This window comes from Canis lupus, chromosome 2 (genome assembly GCF_048164855.1).
Source record: "Canis lupus baileyi chromosome 2, mCanLup2.hap1, whole genome shotgun sequence".
In the NCBI taxonomy this organism is placed as follows: domain Eukaryota; kingdom Metazoa; phylum Chordata; class Mammalia; order Carnivora; family Canidae; genus Canis; species Canis lupus.
The window spans coordinates 70,585,425-70,610,326 of record NC_132839.1 but is presented as its reverse complement, the minus strand read 5'-3'; the positions used below and the strand labels follow the sequence as shown (position 1 = coordinate 70,610,326).

Genomic DNA, 24,902 nt, shown 5'->3' with positions numbered 1-24,902 from the left:
AAAAAATTGAGAAGTTATTTTATCCTCATTTTACAGGTAAGGGTCAAATTGCTTAAATGAATCCACTAACACATCATGGCTAACTAGTAGATTACCTAAAAGTCAAGCCCAAGTACTTACCTTTTAAATGTATCAGCCTCTAAGTACATAAAGCAGGATTGAGGAATTTTCTGGAATGTGTTCTACTTAAAACATTCAGCCGTAATTGAAGTCTTAAGATTCAAGCACAGAACATTGCCCGAGATTTGAAAGGGAGAGGACGCCAAGACACGGAACCAATTTTTGGTTTTATCATCTTAACCTTTGCAATGAGTTTGTCACCACGAATCTGGGCAATCCTACTATTTAAATTATCTCTCATTAATTGGAAACATGTTTTGACAAAACGGAGACAAACAGAATAGGAAAATATGAAGTCATGCAACTGAGATGCTGTTTTCTTAGTGCTTTCGTGGGAGGTAGAGAAACAGGCACACAGAAGGGGGGCGAAATGAGCCTTGATCGGGTGCCCAAATGTTGTTGGAAGGACGTTATGTGATGTATACATTGCTCTTCTAGCACCACCGACACAGCAGTTCCTGGAAGCAGGTCTTCTATGACTAATTTTTCTGTTGGAAAACAGGCTCAGAGAGTGCGGTGGTTCATTGGGTACTGATTAGCCAGGAGCAGGAGGTAGGGTTGGCGATGGCACCCTGCTCTCCCATTTACCCTGCAGAGGTCAGCAAAGGTGGGATTCCCTGGGGAGGGGAAAGGGAGGGTCCTGTAGGCAAGGCATCACCTAGCCACTTAGGACTCCCCACTGGAATGCAGAGAATGCTAATGGCTACTGGAGGCAGTTGTGGTTTTGTGACAAGAACACTGATCTCGAATAACGACCGGTCCTGCCACTTTTTCCACTTTATGACCGAGACCTCGATTGAGCCTCAGATTCCTCATCTAGAAAATGAGATCATTCCATTGACGCCTAATATGTTCAAGATGCTCTGTTAACTCTATTAATTTTCTATTGCTAGAAGAAACTACCATGAACTTTGTGGACTAAAATACAAATGTATTCAATAGTTCTGGAGGTTGAATTCTGATATGGGTTTGACCCAGCTAAAGTCGAGGGGTCACAGGGCTGGGTTCCTTCTGGAGGCTCTCGGGAAGAATGCATTTCCTTGCCTTCTTTGGCTTCCAGAGGCTGTCAGCGGTCTTTGACTTAGAGCCCCCATGTCCAACTGACATTTCTGCCTTGCTCTTATAAGGATTCTTGTGATTGCACTGAATTCACTTAGATATTATAATACTGTCCCAATCTCAAGATTCTTTTTTTTTTTTTTTTAAGAATTTTTTTATTTGAGAGACAGAGAGAACCAGTGGGGGGCGCAGAAGGAGAGGACACTGTGGCATCTCAAGATTCTTAATCTAATCACGTCTGCAAAGTCATTTTTCTAAGTAAGATGGTGTATTCACAGGTTCTAGTGATTAGAATGTGAGGCTTCTTGTTAGGGGGCATTATTCTATTTACCCTACCATTATTCTATTGATTAAATTTCATAATAACAATTCTGACAGCTACATTTTATTAAAATTTATTGGAGACCTATCATTTATTCACTCATTTACTAATTAACTAACTCATCCATTTTTGTATTTCCTCATTCAACAATAAACATTGCCCTGGTTAGTTGAGAGGCTTTGATGCTCAACTGTCTTGAGAACCTTTCTATCACTTCTGAGATATTTCTCACAACCTAGTAGAGCTTCCTGCCCACAGTAGAATAGTTACTTAATAACTTTGCTATTTGTGATAATGGTTCTAGTAATCATTTGCTCTGATCACAAGTGTTTCAGTTCTTTTCTCCTTTTGGTCAAATGGTAGGTTTGTCCTTCCCCATCGCCTTGGAGATGAGGCCTGGCTGTGTAAATTGCTTTGGCCAATGAAATGTTAGCACAGATGAGTGTTACTTTTGAGGGGATGTGCTAAGAGCTGGCGTGTGATTTGCGTGAGCACGTGTGGAGACACAGCCCTCACCAGCCTAGGTCTATGCTCCCAAACCTTTCTAGCACATGGAGCACAAGCAAGAAAGTTTTGCTATGCTAAGCAACTGAGATCTTGGGTAGTTACTGGGATAACCTATCATTTCCTGACTGTGAGCGCATTCATGATCCCTGCACCTTTCCTGAAGACAGGAGACATAAAGACGCCCCTGTACTTTGGGCAGGCCTTGAGTAATGAGATGTACTTGGGAGCAAGCAGAAGGTCATTGTGACCTCCATTCATACCGTAGCTTCCACATCTGATCTCCAAAATAGTTCCTTAGGGTTGATTTTACTGTTTTCATTTATCAAATAAACCTAAGCTTAAAGATATTTTGGAATAAGAACACATGACTAATAATAAGTTCTCAGCCAAGTGCCCCTTTTAATGACAACCCCCCCCCCCCAGCACTGAGAGATATAGGCTGGTGCATAAAAGCACACTGCTCAAGATGCTCTGGGACCTATGGCAGAAAACCTGAAGATGGCTGCAGGCACGGTGAGATGGGCCCTCTAGAAGGCATTACCTTGTTCTCCTTCCTTAATGCCTCTTCTACTGCCTGGCGACTGTGTTCTCCAATGTACCAGTCGTTGTTCTGGACGTCCTGCAGTGCGGGTCAATGATGAATATTTTAGGGTCAAAAAGAAGTACTAACGTTCATTACTTAACAAAAGTATACTTTTGTCCCACTAGGGTCAAACCACAGTTTGATTTATAGTAAACATGGAGTACAGACGTCCCATTCCTGGGCCTGGGAATGGACACAGAAAAAGTAATTGCAGCTAAGGGACTATGAAACTGGCAGGACAGAGTCCATCTGTCATTGAAAGAAACCAGACATTTCACTCCCCGTCTATTGAGAAAGGTCCTTTGGCTCCACACTCAAAATGGGTAATAAACTCTCTACTGTCCATGCTTTCTGAATCTGCACCTGCTGAAGCTAAGGAGGGATGCATATCGTTTGTGAAGCCAGTGGGGCCTGAGTCCTTGTAAAACCAGCAGGGGAGGGAAAGGTGCAGATCGAGAGCATCTTTATAGCACATCTGTGACACCACATGCCGTGGAACTGGGATTCGAACCCTGGTCTGTCTGGCTTCCTCCCTGTACCATGATCCCTTATTATACCAATTGATTTATTTTTATTATAAAATCCATCATAACAAGGGTGCCTGGGTGGCTCAGTCGATTAGGCATCTGCCTTGGGCTCAGGTCATGATCCCAGGGTTGTGGGATTGAATCCCACACCGGGCTCCCTACTCAGCAGGGAATCTGCTTCTCCCCCTTCCCCATCTCCCTCCTCCCCTTAACTTGTGTGCTCTCTCTCTCTCTCAAATAAATAAAATCTTAAAAAATAATTGACCACAACAGAAGAAAGAGCCATCAGGGAGATGTACCATGGATCTGCAATTCCTTTACTGGATCCTAAGGATGATAACATTAAACTATCCCCTAAGTCCAACATCTCCAAGGTCATTCTTCATTCATTATCCCAGACCATCCCTGCAATAGTCCTGTGAGGTAGGCATGTCAGGACAGTGCAGGGACTCAGCATCTGTCACATGGTTGGCAAGAGAGCAGTTTTTTGTTCTCCATCCTCCCAGCACATACCTGATCCTTCTGTACAATGGGTACTCTAGCTCCAGCCTAACTGCAAACTCACTGGCTGCCACCCTCTGGTGGTCAAAGGACATGGGTCTGGCCAGCCAGATGGGCTTGCTGTTCTCTGGACATGCATAGCTTCGGCGCTTGGCATGAGCCAGCCCTGTTGTCCGGACACCCTCCCATGCCTCATCCTTTCCTCCTGCCTGGCTCTGCCATTCTCTTCCATCGAGTGGGGGGTCAGAGTCATCTCTTATTTAACACCCCCTGTGGAATACATACCTAGTCCTTACCCCCTGAGAAGGTCCAAGGGCAGGACTAGCCCTGCTCACTCCTGCAGAGCCTTGGAACAGGCTCCAGAAACAAAGGAGCCTCAGAGCCCCATCTCCTTCTGAAGTGGGAGCTCTTGGAGCTCAGAGTGGTCTGCTGCTTCTGGAGGGTCTCAGATAGTCCAGGGGCTTGGCAGGGCTTAGTTGTGGTGCCTCTCATCTCTTCTAACTTTATTTACTTCTTCAAACTAGAACACACTTAAGAGATTTTATAGTCTTGGGTTTTTCCAGGTGTGGTTATGAGTGCCAGCAGGTGAGTTTAGGTGGTACTCAGACACAGCATTAAATAACTCCGCATTAGCTGGGGGAGAAGTAGCCCCCTTTCAGTTCTCTGTCTAGCCCTTAGAATAATTCAAGAGGAAGGTTTCCTTTTTGTTCTAGTATGTCCTTAATATCTCTCCGGCATTTCTAATCTCTCCTGCAACAGAACAATCCTTGTGCTGAGAACCATTAGTGACTGGTGGGATCTTGCTGCAATTTAATGGCCTTGTTTTGTTGGACCTAAAATGACTTAAAAATGTGGTAAAATGTCACAGTATAAGATTTACCATTTAAGCCACTTTTAAGTGTATATTCCACTGATATTGAGTATATTCTAAATGGTTGCTTTTGCATCACCACTGTCCATCTCCAAAACTTTGACATCAGCCCAAACTGAAATTCTAGATCCATTAAACAGGCTTTAAATCCATTGAATCATAAAGCCCATTCCCCCTTCCCAGACTCTGGCACCCACTGTTCTATTCTGTCTCTATAAATTTGCCTATTTTACCCTCACATAAGTGGAATCACTGTAAAAAATATTGAAAACCAGTAATATATAACCAAAAGGGGAAAAAATAAAGCCAATCATAAGATTCTCCTAGGAATTGTTCAATAAAGCTCTCTTTTGATGCTAAGTTCATCTAGAAAGACACGGCTGAGAAATATTTGTTTTACCTTTTCATCAGAACTTGTGGGGGAATGCTTTCTCCAGCTTGTGTTTTTATAGTGAAGCAAATTTTCCTGAGGGCTGTAACGGGCTGGAGATTGACATCTCTGAGGATGGAACTGCATGCTTTCTTTATGGTCTGGAAAAAAGGAAATTCACATATAAATATGATTTTGTTTGTGTCTCAGATTGCCTTTCTCCCACGAACTGGAGCTCATCACTCCTTCCTGTGTCTGGGGCAACCTTTTTGGTCTACACGACTGTCATCTCACTTGGGACAGCAATCTCCTCTGGATTGTTCTCTTGCTTTGGCTTTTGCCCCTTTCTCTCTAAGGCATCTGAAGTAATCGTAACAAAATATAATTCTGACTTTGCTATTCTACATGGTAAAAATGCCTCCATGATTTACACTTGAAAGAAAATCTGAATGTTTTACTTCTCACAAGAGGGCCCAGAATAATTCTGTCTATCCGTCCATCCCACTTTTTCTACTCTATTCTGATCGTAATAAATTTTGTCCAGTTTCTTAAATAAGCTGAGCTTGTTCTCAGAAAACATTACTTTTTAAGTTGAAAGAATAACTTTTTGTTTTTATGAAATATCACTTTCTTAACCTAAAAGAATGACTAACAGATAAATTATGGTTATTCAGACTTGGGCAGTTGGCAGATATTTTATTAAAAATGAACAAAGTGAGCCTGTCACTTTATGGAAAACAACTGGCAGTATTTGTTGCCAATTATAAAATTAGATTTTTCTAGTTCAAACTGGAATTTGGAAAAACTTGTATCTACCGCTATTACATAACAGCACACTTTTCTGATGAGGCTGGTGGTGTTACTTGCAAATGTAATTTTTAAAAATATTATAAAATGTCTTAACATCAGAAAGGTCTCAGATCTGTGAATCATTTTCCAAGTGACCAATGTGTGATATTACAAAATCATGCCAGGTTAAAAGATTCTTTAAAAGAGCAAGATAGACCAAAGGGCTTTAAAGTAACATTATACAAAAAGTGCATTGAAAAAGTTTAGCTTTCAGGGCAGCCCGGTGGCTCAGCGGTTTAGCGCCGCCTTCAGCCCAGGGCGTGATCTTGGAGACCCAGGATCGAGTCCCACATCAGGCTCCCTGCATGGAGCCAGCTTCTCCCTCCACCTGTGTCTCTGCCCACCCCCCATCTCTCTCTCTCTGTCACTCATGAATAAATAAATAAAATATTAAAAAAAAGGAAAAAGTTTAGCTTTCACATGGAACCTAGATTTTAAGATACTACCACTTGTCAAGTTTTGACATGGTATTTTCTCTTTATACATCAATGAAAATAGCATATTTCCACTGCATTGTCATTCTCATAAGTGCTAATAAAGCATGAAATCAAAACCACAAGGAAGGAGTGAAGTGTTAGGAAAAATATGAAGCAAAGATATTTGTAAATACATTTGTAATTTATTTTTTTATTTTTAAAATTTTTATTTATGATAGTCACACACACACACACACAGAGAGAGAGAGAGAGAGAGAGGCAGGGACACAGGCAGAGGGAGAAGCAGGCTCCATGCACCGGGAGCCCAACGTAGGATTCGATCCCGGGTCTTCAGGATCGCACCCTGGGCCAAAGGCAGGCGCCAAACCGCTGCGCCACCCAGGGATCCCTACATTTGTAATTTAAGGCAAGGATTAACTCTATAAAAAATCATAAAGCCTTGAGAGTATGAAAACAATATGAAAGTAGAATACTAGACAGTAATAACATAATGTGGAAGAAAGGTGATTAGTATGAAGGCAGAATTATAAGCTATATATATAGTCTTAATTCAGCCTAAAAAAATATAACTGATGTTACAGTCCTAGTTAGTAGCTGAACAAGAACTTTGAAAGAGTGGATACTTTTGACAGTATACTTTGAAACAAAATACTAATAGCAAATATTTACATGGCAGTTACTATAGCATTTAGTTTATTATATGTTTTTTATTCTGCTTGTCATCAAAAAGCTGAATTTTTCTCTAAGTTTACTAAGAATAACAGAATACTTCTGAAAAATATTTTACATTATATTTTAATGGTTCCAAGGATTGTGGCTTTTAATGTGGAGCTTAAGAATGTGTTATAGGAATTACGTACCAAAATGTTTGTTGGAAAATATTTGATCACTTAAAGTTTGAATCACATTCATCATAGTAAGTTAATTTCACCCGCCAATTTAAGACCTTAAAAATAGGAATTATGCTAAAGACATCTCTGATTTTCAAATTTTATAAGTAAAGGAATTTAATTTTCAAATAGTGCAGAATCCATACCATCAGAATTAGAGAATTCTGAGTTTCTTGTAATGCTTGAGAAGACGATATGAACTTCAGATTTCAAACTTCAAGCATGCCTTTATTTAAAATGTTAAAGGTCACCAATGGGTGAATAGAATTGGAATGTATAACTTCCAGGGGGAGAAAGAAAGGGGAATTAAGAGATAAACCCACTATCTGGCAGGAAAAGAAATAGTCAAAAAAGTAGGGCAGAAAGGAGTCACAAAATAATATAAAACTGATCTAAAATATTAGTAATTACAATAAATGTCAAAAGTGTCAACTAAGCATTTAAAAATTAGGTACAGACTGGTTTAAAAATTCTAGTTATGTGCAATAGCATACCTAAATATAATGGCAGAGAGATCACTAGTTGGAGGATGGAGGCTGTATACCAGGCAAATCCGAATGAAGAGAAAGCTAAAAGAGCTATTGAAGTATTTCTAAAAACACTTTAAAAACTTTATTTTAAATTTTAGTAAAGCAGTACACAGAGACATTACTGATATGGCTGTAGCTATCTTTTCAACATGGATCGAAACAGTAAGTGTGTATTTGAGAAAAGAAAATAACCATTATCAACAATGTCTATCACTTGGTTTGTGTAGTTTACATAATAGTGTTCAGTGATTATGAATTTTTCATTGTCTTGTGGCAACTGATTTATTATATTTCCACTCTGAGTGCCTTGCTTGAATATTTAAAAAGTCCTACTTGAAAAGAGCATTTGGAAACAGCTATATGTATTTGGAGTCTATGCAGAGAATGAGTTAAATAGAGCAAAACAACAAACAGAACAACTTTGCTGTGCCGATTTCCCCTGAACGTCCTTCGGATCTTAATTTAATGAGTGAATGAAATTCTGAGCGTATGTTTAACTGATTTTACTGCAAATATTTAACTGATTTTGTTCTAGAATAATGGCAACTAATCTTTGGAAAGTTTATATAATATATTAAATATATATTGCATATCATATATGTACATGTATATGTATACACGTACACACATATATAAATGTATTTACACATATATATTTTACATAAAACTGCATTTACTTTTATAACTGTATGAAATAGCACTCTCCTACTTGGAGAACACAGGGTCATATTAATGAAGAGATTGACATAGGGTAAATAGAACATTATGGGGGGGGGGACACTGTGTAGGTGGTCAATAAAATTTGAGGCAGGATAGCCTAATAAAAAGGCATGCATTGTAGAATCATATTGATATCCATAATTACTAATATTTCCAAATTCTTCTGTATATAAATCTGTTAATGTAGTGTTTGACCTCTACTGATTACTCAAAAAACACTACTGCTTGTGTTGTTAATATTATAAGAGAAACACAGTTCTAGGCTTTCCTTTTTTAAGCTGTATAGAAGCATTTTATTTTAAGCAGGTATCCATACATATTTATTGGCAAATTTTAATTTACTCTTACATGCAATTTGAAAAGTAATTTTAAGAAAGGGCAATATCTTTTAAAGAATATTTAAAGAAAACATCGGAAAATAAAAATTTAAAACAAAAAAGAACATAGATCATCCACAATCCCAAGCTTAAAGAGTAATGTTGTTATAATTTTGGAGTAGAGCCAAAGCTTTCTGGACCCTCTTCCAATATATCAAAATATTTTTTTGTTGTTCTGGTAACTACTTGCTTAGGTTCTGTGATGCTGTGATGAAGCATATATTTGGTTGTAGTCAGTTTCTAACAGCAGCTCCTAAAACCTTTGGAATTTCATAAGTGATAAGAATGATACAGGTACTTTAATATTTATAATAACCCCAATGCAACCACACCTGGGTTTATGATAATGAGGTGACTTTTGGAAAGTGCCTAAGGATGGGGGATGGTTGACAGGTAAACCAGCCAAGCGACTGGAGGGTTGAAATTTTTAGTAGGAGAGCGGGAGAGGGGCTGGAGGTTGAATCAGTCACCAACAGCCAGTGATTTCATAAATCATGCCTATATAATGAGGCCTCTACAAAACCCCAAAGGATGAGGTTCAGAAAGCTTCTGGATTTGTGAATCAGAACACATCCCCGTGCCATCATACAGGGACACAAATGCCATGAGGACAGAAGCCCCTATGTTCAGGACCTTGCCCTATGAATCCCTTCCATCTGGCTGTGGCTGAGTCATGTTCTTTTATAATAAAATGGTAATCCAGCAAGAAGAATGTTTCTGTGTACTCTGTGAGCCCTTCTGGCAAATTAATTGAATCTAGGGAAGGATACTTTGAAACCTTGTATCTATAGCTGGTTAGTAGAAGCCTAGATGACAACCTGAGCATATGATTGGCATCTGATGTGGGCTGGTGGGGTATAATCTTGTGGGATTGAAACCTTAACTTGCGGGATCTAATGGACTCCATGTAGTGTCAGAATAGAATTGAACTGTAGGTCACCCAGCTGGTGTTGAGAATTGGCTGGTGCTGTGGAACCCCCTACTTTGGAATTGTTGGGTACAGAATTATCAGACTCCTAATAGCCTAGCTTGAACTCATTAATCAGGGAATTGAGCCAAGTCTGCTTATCAAGTAGTAGCTGAACTCAAGAATAAGCATTTCCCAAATTCCTTTCTCATTTGTGGAATAAGGATGATGATATCCACATTGACAGAAGTGTAGATTTCACTAGTCTGCCCAGAGAGTACTGCCTCCCTCAGTTCAGGCACTCAAATTAAAACCAGTAAGCTTTAGAGAGCCCACTAGATTGAAAACCGAGTGTTGGGATTGTGTGGTTTTCTGTGCCCCTAGTTTCTGCCAAGCCCTGGTGATCCAGAAATGAATTTTCACCTAGTAGAATGAATACCTGCTCAGTAAGCTGATGGAGGAACATCACAGCTATGAAAACATTGGTTAGCTGAAGGGAAGACCTGTCTCTGTTCTGTATTCTTAGGGCCCAGCCCAATTCTGTATACAAGCCAGGTGCTTCATGGATGTTTGATAACTGAAAGAGGAATCAGTGGTGTTTGAAGGCTCTGGAAACCTTACCCCTGTCCATTCTGGGCTGCTTCCTTAAGAAACTGTTTCTTAGACATGAGTGGAGAACAGTTTGCCAAACCTCAGTCCTGGTGATATACTCCCAGCCCCAGGATGCTTGACTGGACTCATGTCTGTGGAGGCCATCCACTTCACGAACACTGCTGTTCCGATCTTTAATTGTTCTTCATTTTTCACTTGTGCATAGTTTTGTCTTTCAAGTTAAGACTTTGGGATTCTCTCTAAGATCATTCTACCTCTCCATCCCTGCCGCATATTCTCACAACTCCTGCTCAGCCCCTGGACCATACCCCTGGATGCTCCAAGTCTTTCTATCTTCATCACCTAGATCTGGCCTCCAGGACTACTGTTTCTGCCATTTGATTCTTAGGGATTGAGCCCATACTATTAATCACAGCTCCTTCTGACTGCCTTCCTTTAAAAAAGGAAGTCCTCTCTTGGGAAACTCTTATTAGCAATAAGGCACATCAGAGAAAATAAGCTTGCCAGATTGGTTTTCCAATTTAAGGTCCAGATAGTATAGGGCAGAAGAGGAATAAGGACAAGGTGGAGGTGAGGTAGGAAACTCAATTCTAATGGGTCAGTTGGATAGGGAATCCCTAGAGAAGGTAGGGTATTTATTAAAATGTGTCAGTTGCCTACTATGTGTCACATGATGCTGTGTGCATGCGTGTGTGTGTGTGTGTGTGTGTGTGTGTGTTTAACTCTGTGAATTCATATTATTGTTTGTATTTTATGGATGGAAGAGGGAGAGGATCCAAGAATTAACCTGCTCAGGATGACCCTATTGCAGGGAGAAAGGCTGCATTGGGACTTGGTCAGTAGAGCCCTCAGTCTATTCCACTATATCCCATGGAGTCTGCTTCTTTCAGCCCTAAGCCCTCTTGTGGCTCAGCAGAAAGAGATTGCAGGATTAGACCTGAACACAGAATCTACATAGCATATGGAATGAAGAAAGAAATGCAAAAGAACATGATAGAGTTATTTGAACAAAACAATACTAATAAAAACCTACCAACAGTAATATAACACTATATGCTGCTGTAGGCATCTCTGCAGACAGGTATCCTATGTTCATCTTTACAGTCAGTTGGTAAAAGGAGTCAATTTGATTTCCTTTGTTTGACACACTTATAAAGAATATATCTTATAACCAAAGGATTTGCAAAAATTAAAAAGTTTTTCAGGAACAACTGTTGGAGATGATGGGGAATGAGGAGTACTCATATGCTGTTGGTGACACTACTATGTCTACTTTGGAAGATGCATCGAGTACAATTGAAGAGAGGCATACCCTCCAACCCAGACATTTCACTCTTAGAGAAGTTACCATGTTGTGTACCTGAGAAAACTTCTAAAATGTTGTTCATAACATCGTAATGTTCTTAAGAAGAAAACACTGGAAACTACCTAAGTGATCATATTGAATGACTGATCAAAAAATTGTGATATTAACATAATGGAATACTATCTTTCAATGAAAATGAGCTAATTGCACCTACATGCATCACTTCAATGATGTTGAGGCTCACAAACCTAAGTCACAGCGCAGGAATGTTGTAGTGTGATGGCTTACCTGTTTGTTTTATAATTCTTACCTGAGGTGCTCTTACCTCTATTTTGTACACTGTGATTCCTCATCATGAATGGTGAGCTAAAGGAAATATTAGAATTGACAGAATGTTGGTGTTTCTTATGGTAGGTGAAATTCCACTCAAAGGCAAGGTCAGTCATAATGGACTAAGTCCCACTTACAAAGCACTTTATATTTTACTGGCTGTGTCACAAGAATTTCTGTTTTGTAAGGTAATAGGAGGCTGGTTCTTTTTCTCTTTTCTTAAGGCAGGCCAACAGATATGGAACAAATTGACCCATACGAGTTCTTCCTATTGTATTTCAATGAGTGCATATCATGATTCTTTGCTTTTGGAAGCCATGAATTCAGACTTGCCTCGTAATTACAAGTCATTATAGAAAATGATAGGTGGTGGGTTGAGGCTAATATTCTATAGAAATTGTTTACTAGTTGAGAAGAGTGAGGCATAGCAAGCAAGAGGAGCACAGAAGTTAGTTTGCTCCTCTATCTTGAAATGTGAGCTAAGTGAGAAAACTGGATTATTATAAGGAAATCCATATAAGGGTTCCTTAAAGAAAAAGGATCATAAAAATAAAATAAAAGACGGGATGCCTAGGTGGCTCAGTTACTGAAGTGTCTGCCTTCGGCTCAGGTCATGATCCCAGGTTCTGGGATGGAGCTCCATGTCAGGCTCCCTGCTCAGTGGGGAGTCTGCTTAGCCCTTTCCCTTTGCCTCTTCTCATGGCTTGTGCTCTCTTTTGCGCTCTCTCTCTCTCTCTCAAATGAATAAATAAAATCTTTTAAAAATATAATAAAAGACAATAAAAAGAACAATATGCAAGTAAGGGAAGGGGAGGTCGTGCCCCTGATGTGGAGGCCTGGCCATGGCAGTGAGAGCTGATATTTATCGGGCACTTGAAACAGGTCTGGCTCTGCTCTTAGCTTCTACTGTAGGATGAGTAATGTTGCCCAAAGACATGGTTTGCTAATGATGACGCTGGGCAGTCTGATTCTGGTGAGCCTCTCCTAATCACGACTCTGTTCTACCAGAAACAGGGTACACTCCTGTAAGTATTTATTGAATAAATAAAAGATAGCATCTTAACTGTGGGCAGGGCACCAGGGAAAGTCAACATCCATGCATTTTCAGAATCAAGCCATTATTGGCAGCATGGGCTACTGAAAAGTGTCTGGGCTTTGAAGCTGGACTTGAGTGGTAAGGAGCTCCGCCTCTTTGGGCCTCGTTTACTCCCTTTGGGGAGTGGGTCAAAACTATTTCCTAAATTCAGTGTCACTTTAAGCTGGGTCTGGTGGCTGAAGAAGGGTTTCCCAAGCAGGGAGAGGATGGAGAGAGGGAAATATGGGGGGAAGTGGTATAGAGAGAGGAATAGCATGTGCCAATGTCCTGCAGTCAGTGACAACAGGGATTGAGACTGTGAGAAAGTGGCATGAACTGAGGTAAAGCCACCGGCCAGCCTGGGATCATGGAGACCTTAGAAGCACTAATTTTGGAGGCCCTGGATATTGTTGTAAGGAAGTCACCACTAATTTGTAGTGAACTTGCTCAGTGAATCAACGGGCCTGAGCCTTTGCTTCCTCAGATCTTCAGCTGGGACAGCAGTTGTCACAATAACCTGATCAGGCAAGTCTTAAATCAGATAATGGCATTTCCAACCTCCAACCCTCTATGAAGTTTTGTTCAAAACTGTAAGTTTGTGTGTGGTAACCTACAAGCAACCAACTGAGAATAATATGAGATGACCAACTTTTCTCCCCAGAACGATTTGCGTCCATTTCAGTAAATCCTGTCTAGTTAACATCCAAGCCTTCAGATCTCCCTGACTTCTCTAACAAGCAATCACTAGTAAATTGCAGGAAGAACAATGCCATTAGCTTTCCCTAACACTGTGACTCACCCATTTCCCTTGGGCCTCATCATTGGGCTTTCAAAGACCAAAGATTTCCCATTTCTCAGGAAGCCTGGGTGTGTCATTATCCAAGACAACACATGGCCTGACCCCCAGGCTGCCTCCCAACAAGGCATTCCTGGCTCCTTACCTGGCAGTGACAAGGGGGATCTCTGGAATACTTTGAGTTTGTGACAGGTGAATTGATTCAGGCTTCATCTGATAATGAGGAACTGCATAAAGGAGTCATATAATTTGGTCAGATTGTACAAAGAAAATGAGACCTAATGGAACTTCTATAATTTCATCCATGTGATCTCTGATCAGTAGGAGCGGGGCTGTTTGTGGTCAGCAGAAACTGTGATCTACATATTCCATGACTCCTCTGGCCCCGGGCACAGCTTCTCTCTGAGGCTCTGAAAACTGCTTTGAATAGTGAATATTCAAAAATATGGAGAATAATGAATCTGGAATTCATCATTGAGCTTCCTGAAATGCAGAATATTACATTGGAAGGTATTTGGTACTGGAAGGGGTTGACAGGGAAGGGAACCAAAGTTGAATTCCACATTCAAATGAAAACTTATGTAGGGACATAAATAAAAAAGTGAAACCTGAGAACTCCTCTGGCCAGGGGGCTGCCCAGTGCTTGGTCCATGCTCTCCAGAAGTCTCTCATCTCCTCTGTGACAGGGTTGGAGAGCTCCTAGGATTCTGATGTAGACCAGCCTTTTCTACCTGCTTACCAGCAAGAATACATTTTTCTCAGTTTTTCCCTTTTGATCTCTAAATTTTGAAAAGTTCTGCCAACCATATGAACTGGAGTTATTTAGTAATTACATATGCTACGGGTGTGACCACTATTTCCTTTTCATCATGAATAGATTTTAATCTGGCATTCAAATCACCAAGGGCATATAATCATACTATGATATGAAATGCCATAAAACATTCTTCCAGTTGCTGTTGTATGTAGTAAAGTTAAGGAAGCATATCGACTTCATGTCTTAGTTCTGGTTGTTGCTCTGTGCTCTTGCTCTGTCCAAGGTGGGTCACAGACTGGACACCTTCAATTGAGGGCTATGATTACTTGCAATATGATTGGGGTTGATGCCTGGTCTACTAGTCACCCATCCCATAAAATCATTTCATGTCCTCAGCAGTAACCCTGAGCCTCTGCCCCTCATGAGCGGAGCAACATGACATCTTTGGACTGATAATCATGGAAGTCCAAGGTGACAACATCTGAACATTTTATTAGGATGTTGAGCTTCAGTGTGGAAAAGGACACAGTTTCCTTTAGGTTTTAAAATTATTTAGAATTGCCAGCTGGCTCCCACTTCTCCGACAGGGACACTTGAGAATCAGCAAACCCAGGTGAGGCCCACTCAAGCCTAACTTCTTCAGTATAAAGATGAGCAGACTTGAGATCCACAGAGGCAACACAATGTGTCCAAAACCACAGAGTGAGTTGGTGGCAGCCTCTGAAATCCTAACCCAGTGGTGCTTTGTGGAATTATGCTGTCTGTATTAACTCTGGGCCATGGCTCAGGCCCTTTGGCTTTGACATAATTCATTATTGTAAGCAAATGGTGAATGGTATTTCAAAGGTAGGCATGAACTTACTGCTACTTAGCATCTTGCCAACTACCAAGTGAATGTTGGATTGCATTGCACAATGACACCAACAATGTGTACATGTGTCTATGAGTGTGTGCACTCAAATGAGGGTATATGTCTGTGTGTGCATGGGTGACATCAAAGCTGGGAAGACCAAGAGCTTCTCCTGAGCAGTGCACTGGCCATCCATGTCTTCTAAAGTGGTGCAGGGGCTGGCAGTGGGCCTCCTTCTTTTCAGTTGCCTGTGGCAGAAGCAGGACCTCCAGCTCACCCCCAATTTAAATCACCTTATTTCAACCAGAGGGCTCTTGAGTAGACTGTGGGATCCTGGGCTTGTCTGGATTACATCATCATGCACACACGCAGGTGTTCGTGTATCCCAGGCCCTGAAACAATCCTTTTAAAAAATAACTAGTGCCATAAATCTGGAAATGGAACTCAACCTCATGGTATCAGGTTATGAAAACAAATGTAAACAGCTTACCTCTCTCTGTTCCTAGGACCTGCATTGAATGAACAAAAAAATAGTAATATTGAGTGACTCTTGGTGATAGAGAATTTTACATTAAACCATGTGTTTTGGAGCAAATGGTTAGTAGAATTTGGGCAACATTTTTGTTAGTATAAATTTTTAAAAACCTACAAATAATTCTCCAAAAGACGAAGCAATAATCAAAATGTTATACTCTCTATGTGATGCAACAGGCAAATATGCAGTCTGCTGATGAGGTCATAAGTTACTTTGACTCTTGTGAAAACAACTGAACCATAGCTGTCAACAAGGATTAGGATTGCTTAGGATTGCTCCTATTCTCGTCCCAATAGTTCCTAAAACACCTGAAATCTGGACCAAGTTCCATGCACAAATATGACCAGTATATCATTACCTATAGTGTCAAGCCCTGGAAACAATCTACATGCCCATCTAAGTGAGAATGGATAAGTAAATATTGGTGCTATACTGACTTATTGGAGTATTACAAATGCATTCCAAGTATTTATGTAGAGTATGAAATAGCATTATGCTACAAGCATGTCTCAATGTTACATGAAAAGTTCAGGCTGCAAACTGGACTTATTCTGTATTTACTTGCAGGTGTGTGTGTGGGGGTATGGGTGGGTGTACTGACCCTGGAGCCCAGGTCTCCTGACTCAATTGGACTTCGCAGACAAGAAACCTTCAGCAACAAATAGCTCAGAGAAGCATTGAATCTCTTGTTTGAAGCTAGCGACAGACAAGCCCCTTTGTTTTGAAGACCTCGGTGTCCCCTTGGGTTCTGGAAAGAGGCCATACTTTCATCATGGACAGCAAATGAGGCAATTCTATAGGCTAAGTAAAAAGGGTCATGAACATTCTATTGAGTGGTTTGGAAGTCTCCCCACTGGGTCTTCCCCAGGACTTTGGACCTGGCAGTTCAAAGTGCCCAATCCGAGGTTATTGTGGAGACAGTCTTGTCCAGGACAATCTCAGGCTTGTTGAAAGAGTTGGGGGAGCAGAGCTAGAAAAATGGCTAAGAAGCCATCTGTCTGGGAGAGCAAGTGTTTTGTTTAATTGCGATCCAGCCCACTTTGTGCTTGAGGGCTCTGAATTTAAAGTGGAATGCAATTAGAAAAGTGGGCGAAGGGACACCTGGGTAGCTCAGCAGCTTGGCCCCTGCCTTCAGCCCAGGGTGTGATCCTGGAGACCTGGGATTGAGTCCTGCATCGGGCTCCCTGCATGGAGCCTGCTTCTCTCTCTATTATTTCTCTGCCTCTCTCTCTGTGTCTCTCATGAATGAATGAATGAAATCTTAAAAAAAAAAAAAAAAAAGTGGGGGAAAATCTCTCTAGTTTACCTACTTTACCTTTTTGTTTGGTTATTAAAAAATAAACATATTCAAGCTACAGAGTAATGCCTCATTATGTCCCTCCCTCCATCCCTCTGTCCTTCTTTCTTTCCCTCCTCTTCCCCTCCCCTCCTTTTTCTTCTTTTTTTCTTTCAAGCTACTTTCACTTGGAGGTGTCTCTGTTTCCTGAGGTAGAGAGTCATAGAGTGGGGAGTAGACCTGGACTTTCAGAGGCTGGCTTGGTCTGCTGCTGCTGTGGAGACTCTGACAAGTCTTCCACCTCCTTGAGGCTTCTTCTTCTCTTAGGGTTTTATGAGAATTAAGTGAGACAATGAGTCTCTCTTTGGCAACTATGATGTGCTCTGTGAATTTGAGTTGGGGTGGGCAGCACACCATTTCTGCTGGGAATGGGTTCAGGTTCCCAAGATATAATGTGAGTAAGCACTTCACACCCAAGGATGGCATTTGCCCCATGATATGGGCTTTTGTGGTGGAGAAATGGCCTTGACTCTTGGCCCAGACAAACAATGGGGAAGTGTCTTGGCAAAAGATAAGGAGGAAGAATGTGTTTTCCACTAGGCTGTGTTGTTTAGATGATATCTACTTCTAGAATGCCAACCAAAGACAAAGAAAACAGATTGTCCTGCTTGACCCCTGTTGTCTAAGGCTGACCTCACTACTTCCTTCTTGCTCCTTAGTGATTGGAGGGCTTATTGTCTTTGCAGGCTGACCAATTAGTTTGTGGACTATAGATCATCTTGGGTGGCAGCCATCTGCTATTGGAGACACATCAATTTGACCCACAGGAAGAAAGTGGTGGAGTCTGTGAGCAGCAGAGTGCCACACCTGCCTTTCTCCTTCCTGGTGGCACTTGGAAAATCTAACAGCTCCCAAAAGAGGGGGAACTGGGTGAGGTCCTGATGAGAACCAGGGCAGGTCTTTTCATTCAGGAGTTATGTACCATCCTCCTTGCCATGATTGTCTGATGGATGAAAGGTAGTAAAAGTGTCTTATTGAGTGACAAGTAAGAAATGTGACGTTTGATTTTAGTATTTTCATAAAGCCAAATAAAAGACAGATGGAGAGACAGAACAAAAGAAAGAAAATAAATTAACCTGTCACCTCAATGTAGGAGCATAGTTGACATATTAAGGCAAGAACCAGGTCCCTTAGGAAGCCAGTGGGAATGAGATGAGGTCACTCTGGTTGTATTACCAGGACTTTCCATCAGTTACAGCAGACCCACCACTTCTTAGGGAACTTCCTCATTGGGGGTCAAGGAACTGAATGTGGAGGGGCTCTAAGGCAGCTCCATAGCCCCCGACTTTCATGCCATTTATTGAGCTTCTACTGCTCACTTGGTCATTGATGCATTTGCTTTGACTTACTTTAACTTTTTCATAAACATTTTGCAAAGAAGTATATCTCTATTTTATGGCCGAGAAAACCAAAAGAAGGGTGGATTGTGTGTGTATGTGTGTGTGTGTGCACGCAGGGGAGAGACTTGCCAAAGTTCACAAAGGTGGTATGTGGCACAGCTAGATTCAAACCCAGGTCTGTGTGGGTTTGTATATCAAAATTTTCGTTCTGAGCCATGTTGCCTTTCTTGTGAAGAACAAATGGCAAGGTATAGTACAGTTGCAACACCTTATTTCTATATAACTGAAGACTGGAAGCCTTCCGTGGAAGCCTTATGTCTTCCATGGAAACTGGGATGCTATTCATTGGACCAGGGAACTCTAAGTACTGAATTTACTCAAAATAAAACAGAATAAGACTTGGTCTAAGATCTGGATCTTAACGTGTTTTGGTTCAGTTTTCTCATTTTTAAAGTAGGGATAATAATACATTTTGAGCATAGCTATTATGAAAATTAAGTGTGATAAAGGCTCCGAATCAAATAGTGTCTTGCCCATCACAGACTCTAATGCACAGAAATCCTTCTTTATTTCCGAGGACAAAATTGTCACTTACCTCACTTAAGTCCTTTAAGCTTATTTGCCTGTAAGGAAAAGAAATACGGTGTTACAGTTCATAATGATCAAGATAAAATCACTCTGAGCCCTTAAAAGCCCTTAAAAGCCCTTGACTGCATTTTCATTGCCAAATTAACTGCCCATGGTCCACTGTGATATTCATCACTGTTCTATAAAGCAAAAGCCAGGTTATTTTTTCTCATAATTTTCTAAGCTACTGAAGAAGTTACAAGGCAATATGAAAGATGGTGACAGAAAGGACGTGAATAAACTAGCTTTTCATTTTCAGAGAATTTAAATAACGTCATCTTTTCTCCTTATATTTAGTTTTCTGTGTTGGATTCATTAGCACAGTCAGATCTGCTACTATTACCTTGATTGCAAACCGTTAGTGTTTTGCTTTGAGGAAGTGTGATGAGTCCTATGTATGAAATTGTAGGGTATGGTGGGATCCCAGGAAGCCATGTGTCAGAGGAGGGAGGCTTCCATGAGAGGGTTTGAGACAAACCATGGAATGAATGATGAGACAAGAACTCAACACGCAGTGCGGTAATGTGAGGTCCTGGGCAGGTCTCAGAAGAACTGGCAAGCCTTTCATGGATATTGACAATTTAGTCAGTTTACCCCTCTGAGCCTCATCTTTTTCATCTGTGGACTGGCCACAAAGCCATTCATCTTGGGGGGTTATTGTGAGGATTGCTAGAGATAAGGATGACAATGTGGGGCACTCCGTGAGCACTGCTGTTGGAATGTGGTCAAAGTCAGATAAGGAGTGATGAAAAGTGTGGGGGTTGTGGGCACATTCTATCTGCCTGGGTCTGCTGGTGGGAAACTGGCCCTGAGGGAATGTGGGGAGGTTGAGGCAGCAACACCAGCCTCAGATGGAGACTGTTGATCTAGCGTGATGGAGATGAGCCCCAGAGCACACAGTGCTCGGATCATGTATCCTGCTCTGAGACCACCAAGCAGCAGGCAGTTGGACCAAGGGCCATATTTTGTAACCAGTTCATCAGCCCATCAGAATTGGTACATCGGTACCAACTGGTACTCCCTGTCTCCCCCTTTCAATGAGGCAAATTAGACGATAAAGAGATATGACTAGAGGTAATAAAGTAGAACAAACACCCATAGTATTAATTATTTGGGTTAAATTGAGGCTAATTTCTGTTTTTAATGTTTAAGAGATCTGGCATTTTAGGACTACTGACCAATTGGCCATGTGGCTTCAATTTAAATTGTGCAATTGATTTTAGACTTGTGATTTTAAGTTACAAGAGTTAAGCTATGTTTGACTCCACTTATAAAGAATTTGAACTGTTTGAGGGAACTTGAATTTTTCTAGATATATATATTTACCTTATAAGATTTATAAAATTTTTAAAATTTTGCTTGTTAGGGTTTAAAGTTAGATATATAAAGGTATTTCAAATGCTTAAGGAGGTTTAGCTGAATTTATAAATAAGTCTTGCTGTCTAGATTCCTTAACCTACCTAGTGTGACAGAGTGTCCTTCCGTTGAGATAAAATTGCTCAATTTATAAATACAGCAATATACTTTATTGATGGAAATTTGAGGCTTTAGGAAAGCTAGGCTTTGGAAGTGGTAACATTAAAAAACTGGATTTTTAAGTGATAACCCAAGTCATTATAGGAGGGTTTTCTGTGCACAGCAATGTCTTTGGGCATGGAAATGCCTATGTTGACAAGATTCTACAAGTTAGTTGCTCCCTTTACCTATAAAATGAAGGCATCAGGCTTTGGTGGTGGTTGGAGGGGCGGGGGTCCTCTTAAATGACATTTATGAAGATAGAGAGACCTGCACAGTCACAAAATGGCAGAGCAGGGTGGGCACTTGGCTCCTCACTGCATCGCATTGCCTCCCTGAGAGCATCTTTCATCTTGTGTCAGTTGTCCTGTGTTCTGTTTTGGAGATGGCCAGCCTATAAGCCATGGTCACTGCCTACATAGCATGAATAAGCTTCCCCTCCATCCTTTTCTCTGCATAATCGGTGCTCATTGTGTATTTGAGGATAATCCACTTTACTATAAAAATAGCCATTTTTGAGTGTCCCTTAGATTTTGCTTAGTTTTAAATAAACTGGGTTTGAATCCTTGCTCTGTCACCTGTGAGCTCCCTCATCCTCAAGAAGTAAAGCCCTTCTCTGAAGCTTGATTTTCCCACCTGTAAAATGGGTAAACCCACACAGAAATGAGGAGGGTTGATTAAGGTGCTCATGAAATAATATACATGAAAGCTATTTGGAAGAAAATAACACCTTCTGTCCTCAGAACACCTTTAACAGTCATATTTTCTTTTAAATAAAACTTTTGCTCCAACATAATTATGGGTCTCGTGCTCCTGTAAGAAGTAATGCAGAGAGATCTTGTGTGCATCTCACCCAGTTTCCTCCAATGGCAACATCTTGCAAAACTATAATGATAATAATTAAATTCATGCTCTCAAATCCATAGTTCCCATCCATAAGTTCCTGTTCCCGTACAAATTTGTGTATCTTCATGGTAATCCAGGCTTCCTTTCTATTAAAGGACTGTAGTTTCTCAATATCTCCATAGATTCTTTTGTTTGCACTTCCTACATCATCAGAATGTACAGTTTTGTCCTTGAAATTGCTTGAACTGATGCGGTGCCAGCTTTGCTGGTTCAAAGGGAAAACTGTAGTTAGGCGAACAGGTGTTTTGTGGTTAAATATCAGGTACCTTCTTTAAATTACATTCTGGCTGAATCCTGCACAGAGGGGTTGGAGTTTGCTAAAGCTGCAGGGAGACGTCTCAACTCATGACCTCTGCGTCCCCCTCAGTAAACTGGGGGTTGTGATACAGCTCTCTGCACAGTGTGGTTGGGGGACTACATGAGGTAAAGTATCCACAAGACCCCAGAGTTGGGTCCATTGTGTAACAAGCACTCAGAAAAGTTCCATTCCTCTGACAATTATTCAGGATGCTTTTATTTGGTGCATGTGCCATGGTATTAAAATTACAATGGCTACATCGTGGGAAAGTTATTCCCTTTTTAATCTCTTTCTAATTATGTCAAAGAGAGAGTTTCAATACAGAGGTTACTTTATCCAAATACTGCTCTTGCATTTTAGTTGTCGTCTCTTTTAAGAAACAGAAAGTGCCCCAGGCTCAAAATTTTGGTCTGAAATTGGCTGTGTTGTAGTGACGGTAATGATGTTTCCCTTTTAAATAAATTTACTTACCTTAAAGAAAATTTGCTGAGCAAAAAATAATTCAGTACATGGATAGGATAAAAATCATAATAATGGTCCATGAAGGGAATGCCCCACAAACATTCCCCAGACTTCAAAGTCCTCTTCTAATTTTCAGTCGTCAATGAAGGATTTAAGTTGCATGTTCATTAACAGAAGTGCTTCTATTCAGCAATGGTTTGGTGAAGCCAAGACCTAGCTTTCAAATGGAGACTGGCCGAGCCCGGGGAGACAAATGGATGCAGAAATAGCCAGAGCCACATTCACTGTCAGGGGAGCAGAGGCCATTGTATAGGGCTACAGCTGTCAGCTGCCTTCCGTGGCTGCTGTGGACTGCTACCTGTCAATCACTGCCTCCCCTGGGGGAGGGCCATCCATCCCCCAGAGCCTAAGGAGCAGCTGGTAGGAGGGGAGTGGGCCCTAGTCTTCCTGAATGGGCTGAAGCAGCTTAGCTCTCCAGTGTCCCTTCTGTTTTCAGAGACAGTGAACCTAGCCACAGCCTCCTGTGGTTGTTGACAGTCAACATGTGTGTCATTAGTAATGGCCATCTGACTACCAATATGGTGCCCAACTCAGAATGAATTTGGAAGCTCTCCTCTTATAGCAAAACTCTTTCTCATTCAGGGTGACATTCCTGATGTCTCACACAAGCTCTGTATTTTTTTTTTTTTTGATCCCTCAGGGGTCCTACACCAATCCTATAACTTTGATCAAGTCACCTAACTTCTGTGAATCTTAGTGACCCTATGTACCCAAAGGTTAGGGAAGTGATTTTTACCGGGCACCTTCTATCAGCCAGCCACCAAGCCTTTGAAAACCATTCTTTAGAGGACTCCTGGAAGGATACAGTGAGGTGGGATGTAATGACCCTCTGGAGAGGTTTATGGTAAAGAGACCCAGCCAGGTTCTCATCACTTCTAAAAGTGATTAAACAAATTTAATTATGGCTGCAGAAACCCCAGTGATGCAAAATGGAGATTTGTAAAGATTCCAACACGATGGCGTTGGCTGCATAATAAGCTGTAGTGATCCAGACTGCAGAGGAACTCATTTACACCTCAAGTGAGCATTATTTTAGACACTGGAAGCTTGAGCATATGTAGGGAAGGCCTAAGGCCCGTCAAAGCTTTGCAGATAGATTCCTAGAACCTGGTTCCCTCTGGGTCCTTAGCCCTGCCTGCGCATCAGCTTCACCCTGGAGAGCTTTAAAAAACAGTGACGGCTCCTTCTCATCTCTATGAGTGATTGAAGCAGGTAATGGGGAATAGTACTTTTTAAAAAGCTTTCCTGATTATTTTAATGTAAAGCCAGGATGAGGAACATTGCACTAGAATATATAGCCTGTATTTCAAGAGAAAAATAGGGTTATAGGTGCCTGATTCTGTCGGGTACATATGGGAGATGATGTTCAGGTGTTTTTCTTTCTTTCCTGTGCAGTGACAGATATTATCCTAGGCACCCTAGAGAAATCACTGCAACTCTGTCACAGGGGGATGGCTATGCTGTTTTCACAAATAAGGAAACTCAGAACTGTTGTAAGAGCTTTATGAGCTGATACAGCCAGAAGTGGCTCAGCTGGGATCCAAGCCCAGTTCTGCTGGGTCCCAACACCTGTTCTTTCCAGCACGAAGAAACAGAAGGAAGAGAAAATTCTCTTTTTCTCCACACTGAAGAACCTCATGAGCTCTGATATTTTGTTCATCCTGTGTTCTATCTTCTTACTTCTCTGAGTTTTGACCAGTTCTGAACATGTTAGACTCTTTGGTCAGTAGTCTCTGGGAGTGATACATTTTACATTTCCAATACTGATGACACCACTTCACGGGGTTGACGGTCTACTGTTGGCTGTTGTCTTTCACACTTTGAAACTAGAAATCAAAACAGAGCACATTTGGTGACTCCCGGTCTGGCTAGGACCCTCTGGAAATTGCAGAAGGAATTACAGATTTATCAAAAGTGTACTGTGTGCCAGGCACTGTGCTAGGAACTACTCACGCTGAAATAAGTCAGTGCCTCCTTTTGGGGTGAAACAGACAGTCTTGCATCCAAATAATTATACGGGGTCGGGGGTGGGAAAGCCAGCAACAGGAAATGGCTCCAGGTAATGGGAGCCACAACTATATGCTGGACAAGCAGCGTTGAACACTTGGCATGATTAAGCTTGTGTAATTCTCACATTAGTCCATGAGCTAGGTGGTAGGTATTACTGCAATCCTCCCTTTACCACTGAAAAAGGCCAGAGCTGGGTGAAGGTGAGTAATTTGCTCTAAAGGATTTTCTCAACCTCTGCACTATTGACCTTTTAGGGCCCATTATTCTTTGTTGTGGGCCTGTTCCATACACTGTAGGGTGTTTAGTGGTGTCCCTGGCCTGTACCCACGAGATGCCAGGAGCATTCCTGCCATTGACATGTCACAAAAAAATTTGTCTCTGGACACTGCTAATTTCCCTTGAGGGCCAAGTCACCTCCAGCTGAGAACTGCTGCCCCAAATGTGCCCATTCAGAAGAAGGAGCACCTAAATTTTAGCTGGGGCAGTTGGAATCGACACCTGAGCGCTTGTATCCCTC

At 41.3% G+C, this 24,902-nt stretch overlaps 1 protein-coding gene across 4 annotated transcripts in view; it reads right to left on the bottom strand.

Moving 5' to 3' along the window:
• Nucleotides 1–24,902, bottom strand: part of CLNK (cytokine dependent hematopoietic cell linker) — a 203,116-nt gene that overhangs the window by 13,163 nt on the left and 165,051 nt on the right. For all 4 annotated transcript variants that reach the window (XM_072806178.1, XM_072806201.1, XM_072806193.1 and 1 more), the window contains 6 exons: nucleotides 19,103–19,130; nucleotides 15,787–15,805; nucleotides 13,835–13,916; nucleotides 11,814–11,854; nucleotides 4,891–5,021; nucleotides 2,550–2,627 (listed from right to left, as the gene is read on the bottom strand). In XM_072806178.1, coding sequence (XP_072662279.1) covers nucleotides 2,550–2,627; nucleotides 4,891–5,021; nucleotides 11,814–11,854; nucleotides 13,835–13,916; nucleotides 15,787–15,805; nucleotides 19,103–19,130 — 379 coding nt within the window. The remainder of the gene's footprint in view (nucleotides 1–2,549; nucleotides 2,628–4,890; nucleotides 5,022–11,813; nucleotides 11,855–13,834; nucleotides 13,917–15,786; nucleotides 15,806–19,102; nucleotides 19,131–24,902) is intronic.